This window comes from Corvus cornix, chromosome 6 (assembly GCF_000738735.6).
Source record: "Corvus cornix cornix isolate S_Up_H32 chromosome 6, ASM73873v5, whole genome shotgun sequence".
In the NCBI taxonomy this organism is placed as follows: domain Eukaryota; kingdom Metazoa; phylum Chordata; class Aves; order Passeriformes; family Corvidae; genus Corvus; species Corvus cornix.
Window position 1 is genome coordinate 10,718,696 of NC_046336.1, and position 12,534 is coordinate 10,731,229.

Consider the following 12,534-nt stretch of genomic DNA (forward strand, 5'->3'; position numbering starts at 1 on the left):
CACTTTGAATCATCCTCTGGAAAAGCCTATCTCTTTTGACAGACTGTGGACACAACCAGGGAGCTAGTTTGCATAAAGCTAACATTAGCCTATGTGAATAACTCCCCCTTTCCCTATGGCATTACTCCTGCAACAGTCTTACACTATTTGTGTTAATATTTGGGGCACCACTAATAATCCAAACCAGTTTTCCAGCAGACTTGATTCTCTTTGATGCACATTGTTGAAGATGAGAAAGTAACAAGTAATTTCCATGTTAAAAGTTGTTTGCCCCAGATTTTGCAAGGTTGCACTTTCTGCTCGATCTCAGATAACTCTTCAGGGTTACCAGCACTTGTGCCAGGGATGCATAGGGTCTTCCACGCAAAAGCCTTGTGAATGCTCTTCCCTGTTTTTAAGACATTCCATGTGGTTATGTTTTTAACAAGCAATGCAGAGAAATACCCTCATTTTAGCTAGGGCTGTGTGTGAGGACTCAAAGCACAGACACCTGTTAGGCATCCTGGTAACACATCTTGCACACAACCCTTTGCAAATATCCCTTGCTATCTCTAGGCAAATTGATAAGTGTTTGGTGGCAGTCAGCATCCTGAAAATAAACAAGGAAGGGACATCAAAAGGAGAATAATGATGCCAGATTGTATCTTTTTTTTTTCCCCTTTCCTTTTTAAATTGACCACAAGCCAGTGTGGAAAGTGTGTTGAAAAATATAGTTTCCTAGAGTACCCATCAGTCTTTTACAGACCTCACTAAGCATAATGTGCTGGGGTAACAATTAAGGTAAAATATGGAATTAAAAGTGATAGGAATCTCTAATGTTGTTTCCTACTCTAAAAATAAAAAGGAAAAAGAAAAAAATCAACTAGCAGAGCCCAGTGGAAGATAGATTTCTGGGCCAGGAGTGTGATCAGTGAAACAGAAGGAAAGACTCTCAAGCAGTAATCACTGTGCTCTTTACCACTGACTCACTCAGGCAATCTTTAGGCAAATCAATATGTCCTTGCTTATTCATCTGTATAAACATCAGCCCTCTATACCCTTAGATAACTTGTTCTTTTTCTGGTTTGGGCTCCTTGGATACATACTTGTAGCTAAGGGTAGAGCTGTTTCTCTGCAAGATTTTCTGTGCTCTATATAACTCTGCTTTTCCTACTTCCATGAAAAAAACCCCTACTTTTTCCTTTCCATCAGAGTTGGACGGTTCACTGGATTAGGAATAAAGACATGTACTCCATATCACTTGATGTGCTGCTGATCTCTGTGGTGTTGAGCAATTCCTTCACTTTTTTGTATGTGACTCAACCTCTGTCTCCTCTTTCTCTGTCTCTGTCCTTTGGTTGAGACAGAGAGTATGTCCAGTATGTCTCCAGTTCCTTATTATACAAAGTGCCTGTCAACACTACGTTCACTTGAAGCCATAGGTTTTAATATAATGCAAATGATAAACAATAATTTATTTTTAAATTTAAAGCTGTGCATGTGTGCATGAAAATTCTGACACTTTGCCCTAAATTCTGGTGTAGTAAGCCTTTTCTCTTCTGTTCTCATTCAAATACGACACACAGAAATTTGTGTTTAAACAAAAAAATGCACTTATTTATTGCAGTTATCTAAGCAATTATGAATCTACTTAGTAAATTTATAGCAGAGCAGAAAGCAAGTGCTGGGTACCCTGTTGCCTGTAACAGAGATAGTGTATTTTAGTAGAGAAGGGAATTAACCTTGAGGACAACATACTAAGTGGAGTGGTAAATTCATCATCCCTTGGACTTGAGATTGGGTATCTTTCCAAATGATACAATCTAGTTCAGCTATCAGTTGTTGACCTGAATAATTCTCTCTACTGCTTGAGTTACTGGTAAAGATGCTGCAGCAGCTGTTAGGGGGAGAACACACTGATGATCTTAGAGGCTCCTTCTGTCTTTAAAATATATATGCCAGTCAGAATCCTTTAAATATCTCCTGGTAAAAAATATGTTTCTTGTCACTTTTTTAGCATGTGAGTTGAATGAACTGGGGACATCATCCTAATGCAGTTGCTTGCAAACTGCCACAAAACCAGAACACTGGCTGATGTGGCTCATAGGTGGCAATGTGTGAGGAGTTATTGAGGGATAGGTAGGAAGAAAGCTGGGGGTCATGTTCAGGATGCTTTGATGTGCTGAACATTCACAAAAGCAATTGCTGTGTCATGACCATACCAAACAACTCTGCATGGCATTAGCGTGTGGTTCATCAGCAAAAGCAGCTGCAGAGCTGCAGACATAACTGGTGTTTGAGTGGGCTGTGAAGCAGGTATCTGGCAGCTTTATCACTCTGATGAGTTTCCATCAGCATTCAATAAACACCAATTATTGGGTAACCTTATTGATGGCTTCTGCATGCGTGATTAATGCATTGCCTGCAACTTAAAATGTTCAAAATCTCTGCAGCATCCTGTGAACTTTATTGCTTCAAGGATATTTAAGCCTCTTAACAGTGGAACTTACAAATAGCATAGAGATGAGGGGACTAAATGAGGATCTGCCCTGTAGTCCGTTTCTGTATCCTCAATCATGAGTCTTACACTTTATTTTAGGAAGGAAATACCGTATATGATTTTAACTGCTTTTTTATACAAAACATACTGTTCTGTTAAATGCAGTGTTGGAAGAGAAAAGCCTGGTCCATAGTCTGACTCAGGGAATAGCAGCATACCTCCCAACCTTTGGCTGCTCTGAAGAAGAAATGTCTTGTGCAGCAATTTCTTCAAATGTAATGTACTTTGTTTGATACTCAAGTAAGCTGCACTGGATGCATGTTGGGAACATGTCCATCCAAGTCCCTTTTCATTCCATTTCATTCCTGTTTCAAAATGTCTCTTTTACCACCGTGGAAACTTCTTTCCCATTGTGGTAATTTTTTCATCCAACAGATAGAGTCAGGGGCAAAAGGGTGTGAAAAACCATAAAGGACTATTGATTATGCCTATATAAACATGTTCAATCTGAAGTCCTGCCCTAATGCACTGACCCCACTTTTTCTGCAGACTGCATAGAAAGCAAAAGAAAGGCAAGAGAGATTAAACTGGAGAAGTACATCACCAAAATTGCAGCAATCCACATGATGCTTTCCCTACTGTTCTTTGCTTTCCTGAGATTTTAGATCAGTTCGAAATATGGTCTTTCACAGTTTAAGAATATTTGAAAAATGCTCTTATGAACAACAAGAATGATGACTGAACCTTGTAGAAGACTAGAATTTCTTCAAATGTGCCTGCATTTGTAGTAGTAGTAAAAGTAGTAGTAGTAAAGTACAATTTATCAGCAGTAAACTTATTCTGCATAAATGAATTATAAGACGAAGAAGGACTTGCTGTCATGTATTTCAAGTTGTGTTGTTGCATGTCAGTTGTCTTTATCCATTTGGACTCTTATGTTTATAGTTAAAACTAAACTGTGCTTTTGGGATGTTACATTCTCTGGTGAATTTGAAATTTGAGGGGAAAAAAGATCTCTCAAAATATTTATGTGGTTCACCGGTGCAAAATCTGTGGCTTAGGTGCACTGGTGTTTTGAGGATTTTTGTATGTGAATAAATTCTGTGTGAAGGGGTGAGGGGGAAACACCATGAATAGCATTAGTTTTAATCATCTCATAGGAACACCAGGAAGAATGAGAGTCAAGAAGTGAGCATATGTGAAGAAAGTACCAGGAGCACTGACTAGTAAAAACCTTCTCATGGAATTGGAGGTGAATTTGAATCAAACCCACTGCTTTCAAAGCTGTTCTGAGCTAGTGTTCCAGCTGCATCTGGTTTTTTTAGGGTCAATAATGTAGTGTAGATTGATTTGCTTTGGTCTGATCTGTGTCCAGGGAGAATGAGTGGAGGGTGCATGGAAACTATAGGTGAGAGAGCCTTTTCTTTTTGAATGTTAGAATACCGAAGTTGGTAAACCCAGTCAACAAATAGACTCCATGCTGTATTCCATTATAACTTGTTTATGGGAAATCTCTTAAGTAAAAGAAAAATATTAGGAGCTTTCTGAAAGTATTTCCCTAATGTCTCTTCCAACATGCAATTTAACATTTATTTAACCAGGTTTTGAATTTCTATGTGCATTTTTTTTTTTTTTGCGTGAGATTAAACCAATGTATAAAATTGAATATCCTCATCAGCATAGGAAGCACATGGAATTGCCACATGATTCAAGATCTGTATGTGGAGAAACATCATGATCAATTATTTAATCCAATCAGTTTAGATGCTGAATGATGAAACATGATGGACACTCAGGGTTCAGTTCTATCTGCAGCAATCTGTATAGGCACTAAAGTGAAAATGGGAGCACAAGACATTCCTCACATGAAAGGTTTAGCTAGGAAAAGTAATCTGTTGAAAACAGAAGGGGTGATGGTAGGTCTTGACTGGCATAATGACCCTTCAGATGGCATTATATCAAAATGGGTGGGTCAAATAAATCCCAGTTATTCTTAATGGAACATTTTGGAAGACATCATGATTTCTCCCTTTATTGTATAGAATTTAGTTGGCTTTTTTGTACTGTGAAAGGCAAAACAAAAAATGAATCAAGTCTGAAGTTGGTGCTGGAAAGGTCGGGAAATTAGAATAGGAAAAAGAATAATACATGGCAACTGTATCCTGCTGTTACCTAGACATGCCAGAGCATTTTAAGGTGAAGCTTACACTATCCCATAAAATACATGAGCAGCTCTTATGCTTCGCACACAAGTTGGGAAACAAAAAAGATGGAGGAGAGGAGTATTGTGTCATGTCTGGTGTAGATAAGGAAAGAAGTTCAGTTTTCAGATGTCAGCTTTCCCTGCTCCAGGAGACAGTGGTGTCGTGTTGTGAGAAGGCTGGGGAATTGTCTCGCCATTCAGAGGGTTTATTTGAATTCTGTTCAGCCTCAGAAAGTATTTATAACCTCAGACCAGCCTTTTCTTTTCCTTTGCATTTCTGTTTTTTTATATAAATGAGGTAGGTGCTAAGTTTCTACTTCACAGAATATTAGGATCTAAAAAAGCAAAACAAAGCAAACCCAGACTGTTAATGGTTGTTACAGAATCTGCGTATTACACAGAAAAATAAATGTACAAGAGAAGAAGCAGGAAGAGAATGATTCCCTGATGAACAAGGGTCAAATCTGAGAGATCAATACAAGATTTGTACTTCATAACAGTTTTGTGTCTGTGACAACAGAAATGTCAGCTTGGCCCTCAGATGAAAACACAATAAAATTGTAATAGGTTCCTTTTCTATCTGTGCTTGAAAAATAAGTGTAGCAAGGAACATTATCTAACTTCAGTCTAATAATGCAAATTGTCATCAGACAGCAGTGCTTGCCAAAGAAAACAAAATGTCATCTTTGAAGGGACTGCCTGCACAAGGCTATCACAAGAAGTCCCAGGAGAGAGAGGGATTTTGTAACAAGAACAAAATACCATGCTGGGTTTAAAAAATATCCATACAAGCGCTACAATAGATAAAAGGGGAAAAATAATCCCAGCTGTATCATAACTGATTCTTGACAAAAATGTAGCCTTCAAATACTTCCTTTTTTTTTTTTTTTTGGTCCAACTAAATAAACTCGGTTTAAAAATGAATGATACTTAAAATAAAATATCTGAAAAAATCCTTACTGCAAAGAGTTTTTTTGGGGGGTGAGGGGGATTCTACATAAGGTAGGGAATTCCCCATTTGCTAGACATACATTAGTGCTGCTTGTGCTGCTGTGAGTCAGTAAAGGCCAAGGCTGGTGCTGAGATAATGGCAGAGGATGAAAAACCTTCTAAAGCCTGGTTATTAAAGTGTCTTATCAAAGACAATGAGAGCTTTGGATATGGGTTCCCAGGGAGCTGGTATTTACCTTTGAGAGCTGTTGCCTTTTCTCACACACTATCTCCAGCTCACTGGGCACTGGCTCCTAATTTAAGAGTCCAGCCCTGACAGTAGAATTGCTGTATCCATTTCCTACCTTTGAAACAGACTTAGAAACTCTTGCATTTCTCCACATTTTTGCCTGAATCATGTCTTCCTCACGGCACAGATTAGGAGAGAGCAAGGCTGTTTGGGTGCTGTGCAGCTTCACAGCCTCTGTTGTGATGGGGGCATTGACAGATGCTCCAGGTAAAGGCCCCTCTGGAGGAAGAGTTGTGCTGGAAGAGCCAGAGGGAAGCTGTGGCACTGGGGCTGTCAAGCAGCTGGCACTGCAGTGGGGCTGCAGGCATGGAGGAGGGTGCTACACCAGCACAGAGAATTAATTCATTCTAGATACCATTACTGTCACCAGCAAATTCAGAGAGGGAATAACCTGCTGAAAGCTGTGCTTGGGGAAACCAGAGAGGGACAAGGGTGAGAGATACAAAGGTGGGAAAACAAAATTCAGTATGATGACTTCAACCATCTGAACGTCAATGTCCCTGGAAAGCTTACATCCTATTTATCCCTGGTCTGGAAACACAGAGGGATTTGCTGAATTTGGATTGCTCCCTGTTCTTAATTAAAGGATCATATAAGCTTTATTGAAACTTAAATTACTGTATGTCAAAGACAGTACTTGGCACAGAAGAAACTACTTTGCTATGAAAAGAAAAACATTGACATCAGAGAGATGATAGATAATAGAAATAGCTTATTGTTGTCATGTTTTTATTTCTTGCCGCAATTATAAAAGCAGGGCTAGAAATGGATTTTGAATCTGAAGGAGGGAAAATACTTCCTGTAATGGTAAGGTTCTTGAATATGTGACCTCAAATCACTTCAAAAAGTGGTTGTTCAGTGTTCCAAAAGATTTTCTTCAATTTCCAAAAAGCAAAGTTTTCCTTTGTTATAGTTAGGATTTCCTAAAGTTTCAAGTAAAAATGTACCTAGAATCTTCTACTTAAGGAAAAATAGCAGCCTCACTGAAGTTTTAAAATTGGATGCATTTGTAGCCACAGAACTAAACTGTTTCTCCCTCTTATCTTCTGTCCTCTCCACCTTCCTTCCTCTCTCTTCTTTGACAGTGTTCAAGAGAAAGGGAAAGAGGTGAATTTTTAGCTTTCATATTTTAAAGTAAATTTTAACGCATGCCAGTCTACTGTTTACTAAAAAGCTCTTTTAATTAGTTTCTCCATGTTCTTCCAAGTTTTTACCATAGGAAGGGTGAGAGATATTGGGGTTTGTATTTGGAATCAATATCCAAATAAGTAGACCTCAAGGTTTTTTACGTCCCAGTCTCATAATTCTTAAAATACTTTCAAGTCATCCTTCTGATGAACCCAAAGCTTTTAAATAATCATTTTTTCTCCTCAGTTATTCTCACAGTCATCCATCTTTCTCTTTCCTACCAATCCACTGCCACTGTGTGTTCCAAAAAAATTTGCCATGGTTGGCACATAAAGATTCAGATCATTTGCGTTTTATGCAAAATCCCTTAAGAGTTGTCATGAAAAGGGAGATCATAGTTCAAAAAACAATGTCCAACATCTGCCTTGCCAGAAAAGGGGACTGACCAAGTCTACCAGGCAAAGGAAGGAGGGGAAATAGGATGAATCTGCAAGTGTAGGGCTGACTGCCTCTCCATCCTTCTGTATGATAAATTTGAAGCAAAATAAAGCGAAAGAAATAACAGAACCCAAGTGATCCTTCCCTCTACTGGCCTTCTGAGAATTACCTGCTGGCAGCACTTACGGAGAGCAGCTGTTTGTAAGTGCTCTGTAGTAGTAACATTTGTATATCATTGCACAAAGACATGTTAAAGGATTTATAATACCTGTAACATGCCTTTTTGCTGACCTTTCTCAGCCTGGTTTGGTATTTATCATGGAAAGATTTTCTGAAATGATTGATGTATTTGGGTATTGTTTGTGTAACTGGACAAGGAAAAGGTGTCATGTTGTTTGCAGGAGAAGTACAAGAGCAGAGGGAAAATCACGGGTTTCCTTGGAACAAGGAACTTGTGCTATTTAAACTCATCCAGTCCTGCAAGGGAAATCTAGACATGTTAGAACATTTTTTGGTGCCAGATTGAAAAAGCTTCCTAAGGATGGCACTGCTGATGGGAAGAGAATGTCCTTCTGACATAGTATTGAGGAAGGTAACTGGATGATGAACTTTCATTCAGGGTAGGTTGCTGGGTGCAACCATAAAGTGATCCCTCAGGTAATACCAGCTGTATCATACGCATATCACACATCTTAGTATTTTCTATGCCAATAAAAGGCACTATAGACATGTTTCAGCTGCCCCAGGTGTGTCCCTTTGAGACTGGGATAAATAAAAGTCCAAGTCACTATCTCAGAACTGGTAGAGGGTTTTTCAGGTTAATTCTAATTCTAATTTCTCTGGTATCTTTGTGTTTTGCTGTGGTTCATGACTGTTCATTTTTGTCCACAGTTATTCAGTTCCGTGGAGTTTGGCAGAAGATGGCTGCTGCTTCATGAGGGAGTTACACCAAACAGGTTCTACTGGTAAGACCAAAACCCTCTTCCTGGATTCCTTGAAACAACTTCCCCACACATACAGAGGTGTTGGAATGAGGTCTTGAAGGCAATGTGTCTGAATGCAGTCTGCACTGCTGATTTGTTGAAATTAATTTAGAACTGGTATGAAAGGGGCATTATGTGTTTATACGACATTGGAATATTGGGTCTTTGATCTAAGGGTGATGCAGAACTGAAATACACTGAATAAATAGTCTGTAGAAAGCATTGACTTAGAATTGGAGAGTAAAGAGTTCAGTCCGGTCTTGCTACAATTAAGGAACAAAGCCTGAAGTCTTGGAGTCTTGGAGGACACCAGCATTTCTGCCACAGGTAGAAATGCCATCCTCTAGTGGCTAGTGTTGTGCTTTAATTACTGTTAGACCTGCTTAGTCTAGGCAGCAATTAGTGTAGCTTTGACTTACATGGAAAAGAAAGCTGAGGGATGAAGGAGTCGCTGAACCTTTTTTTCCCTGCAAACATGGTTGTATAGTCCAAATCAAAGATAATGTTTTCTTGTGTTTTGCTGTAAATCTGTGGGACTTCTCATCAACTCCTTATGGAGGCAGTAGTCCGCCTGTGAGCAGAAGTGGGCTTATGTCCTCTGAATATGCCTTTCAAGGAGAAGCTTTTGATAAAATACTCAAAGTGAAATCAGGAGAAGCTGAACCCAGTGATTAAAATGAGACCAGCGGCATAGTTTCTAAACTCTAAATTTATGTCAAAAATAGGTTTTGAACACAGCAATATTCATGAGTGGTTCAGTTCAATATTTTCTTTTTATTTATAAAAGAAGGAAGAGCTCTAGGTCAAATTTACTTCTAAAGTTGAATTTATATTTGGTCTGCAAAGGATGTACCAGAGATTTTGTTTGCTGCTTCTGCTTTTTAATCCTTTCTTAGAACCTGTGTTAGCTGAAGCAAATGCAAGCTAAATTCCATTTTTAACTTCAAGCCATTTCTGTGGGAGTGTCTGTATAGACAGTCGTATCACTATTTTTTTCCTGCAGAGCTCCTTAAAGGGTCTCAAAATGGCAGATGCAAATACAAAGCTCTACACATCTTCTGGGGTTTTTTTCGCTAATAAAAGAAGATTATAGAAATATGGATATCCTGATTGGGTACCGAAATTGTAATTGCTGAAGGGGTCAGAGGGCTGAAAAGACTGTCCCTGTTCCTGGATCCCCATGTCCTGTATAGTATTCCAAACCTTTTGAAGTTTCTTGTCATTGCTTACAGTTCTGGTTTATTGTGAATTGAGCTGATGGACGCCTGCAATAAGAACAATGATGAAGTTATAATTTTCCCTTTCTGTGGAACTCAAACTTTGAAGGCCTTATAGAAACTAACAAATAAGGGAACTCAGGCTTGGAGTTTCAAAGGAAAAGAGCAAGTTAGAAAAGATGTTCCAACCACCCATCTAATTTCCCTACAGCCATTCACAAAGCATGAAACTGCAAGCCTGTATTTTCACCTTGAACAGAATACCCCTTGCATAACACACCTCAGTGTAAGCTAGACTGCACTTCTGCTGTCAAAAGTGAAAATAATACAATTTGTAGAGACACTTGCATCTCATTCTGGCATATTTGTGATGATCATAATGACCCTAGGACAAAAAGGGTGCTTTTCGCTGCAATTCTATGGACTCTGTCTGTCCTCAAACACATCCACAGTAAAAAACAGCTGTGCATGTGTGATTGAAAACACCACAGAGAGCAACACTGGGCTTTAATATGCATTTCCATTCTGTGCTGCCAGGTACCTGAGGATAACACAGCACTGAAATGCTGAATCAGAAGGGCAGCCCTTTACACTGAATGCATGGTCACTGTTGACTCCCCAAGCAAGAAAAGCAAAAGGGAACTGGGGCGTAAGAGTGTGCAGAAGTACAGTTGAAATCCAGATTTCTACAGCACCATATCTGTAGCAAGTGCTGGTGTACAAGCTGAGCCTTGCTCAGTGCTCTGGGATTTGTTGTTGGTTGGGCTTTTTAAATTTATAATTATATATTTTGGCTTATAAATATGCAGAGTGTAATCAATGTGAGAAGTGAGAGGACTGACTTCTTAAGAGCAGAAATAAATAGTGAAGTAAAATGTCCTGAAGTCACAACTTAAAGCAAAATATAGGGATACTCTCCTGTTCTGGTGATTTATCTAAATCCAGTGGCTTTGAAGGGATCAACCAGGACACAGCTGTAGTGGGCAGAGAATGAGAGAAATGTTCTGATATCTGAGGAAGGTTGAGGAGTTGCTCTAGTACAGATTGCTTCCAGTACTCTCTAAGCTAGGACTTCTCTGAAATTGGAAGACACAAGGCCTCTGGCATCAGGCCTTCTTGAGGCTGCATTTAGTTACACTGCTTGTTTTGACAGGGGAGGTGCACCTGGAAGACGTCAAAAGACTTTTACATGGATTTGAATGGTTGATGAAAGGAAAGATGCATTTTCCTGATTGCTCACTGATATTTTCATCGCCATTTTAGTCTGTCATGCTGTCTTGTAAATAGCTTGTGGGTCACTCAGAGTCTTGTGAATAAACTCCACTGAGCTTGCTAGTTTTGGTCCTGAAAAGGCTCTACCTGCAAACCATGTCAGAGAAGTGGTAGTCTTTTACAGCTGCATTTCTTATATCTGTTGCCAAGAGAATTTTCTTCTTTATTTGCTTTTTTTTGGCTGCTCTGTGAAAAACTTCCTCCTCCTACCACTCCAGAGAAATTTAAACCCCTGAAGAAAAACAGTCTGATGATGCTTACTACATAACTCTGATAAAACACTCTGTGTAGACACAACTCAGTTCCTTGTAGATCATATGTACTTTTTATTCTTGCATCCTCTGTTTCATTAAGAGGAGTCATTAATATGGAAATAGAATACTTTTTTTCAAAGCTCTTCTGTTCCCCTTTTTCATTTTTCCACCTGCAGCTCAAAGTGATGCCCTGACATTCACACTTGCAATGAAAGAGGTGTAATGTCACTCTCTGAAAGGAGCTACCAGGTGGGAGATGAGCAGATGAATTCAAACCTTTAAAATGAGAGAAGACTGGAGATTTCTTGTCTTAAAAAACCTCCACCAAAAAACAAAGTAAAACAAAATTTGAAAAAAGAGATCTGTAATTTTCTACCTCATTAAAAGGTTGTTAGGACACACTTGTGGCTGGGCAGGGTTTAGTGATGGGCTACTCTAAAACTGACACCTCTAATAATTGCTGTAATTTGGGTATCATCACATATCTGTTTGCATAATCTAGGGACGTGGAAGTGGTGTACTGAGGAAAATGTACTCCACTCAGAGAGTCAGTTGCATGTTATGTGTCAGGTGGAGACATGGAAGAATCCACACTGCATACAGCCCAAGACACAGCAGTTCTACACTGTATCAACAATGTTCATGTTTTTTATTATTTTTCCTGCAGCTTCTTGAGATTTTGCTGTTAGATGTGCTGTGACAGCAAAATGCATGGAAGTTTTCAAGGTACTTGGTAATTCTGGAACTGTGCTCTGTGAAAGTACCCGAATTGATAGGAAGGAGTATTCTAAGCAGTATTAATTCAGGAGCATAATGCAGAAACAACAAGTTAATATACATGGATTATTGCTGATAGCACAGTGTTTACATATGTAGTTGGCATTAGGAAAAGAGAATGCAGGAGATCCTAGTTAAAAGAGTTGGATAAAGATTTAAATAGCTTTCTTTAAATAGTTCTGGGTTTATTTTTGTGACAGTTGTTGGGTTTTGGTATACATTCCTATTGTGGAATTTTGCTGATATAGATGTTGCTTTGTAGTGGATACAAATGTGAACACAACTGGTGAATGTACTAGTTTGAAAACAAACCAGTGGGAGGCACCAGGTCAGAATTACAATTTAACAGGGAAATTAAAAGAAAAGGAAAAAAAAAATGTCAGAGAACACTGGGTTAAACTGACAGAGTCAGGATACAACCTGACACCCTGTTAGTCAGGGTGGTGGTGGCAGTCCAATAAAATGGTGGCTTGCAGTCCTCCTGAAGTGGTGATCCTGTAGAAAAAGAGTCTGCTCTTCCTCGGAAGGTCCAGTGCTGGCTAT

General features: G+C 39.1%; 1 protein-coding gene across 2 annotated transcripts in view; it reads left to right on the forward strand.

The window, feature by feature from the left end:
- The window catches only part of SORCS1 (sortilin related VPS10 domain containing receptor 1), a 262,728-nt gene that overhangs the window by 163,107 nt on the left and 87,087 nt on the right, over nucleotides 1-12,534 (forward strand). For both annotated transcript variants that reach the window (XM_039553807.1, XM_039553808.1), the window contains exon 5: nucleotides 8,380-8,453. In XM_039553807.1, the coding sequence (XP_039409741.1) occupies nucleotides 8,380-8,453 (74 nt within the window). The remainder of the gene's footprint in view (nucleotides 1-8,379; nucleotides 8,454-12,534) is intronic.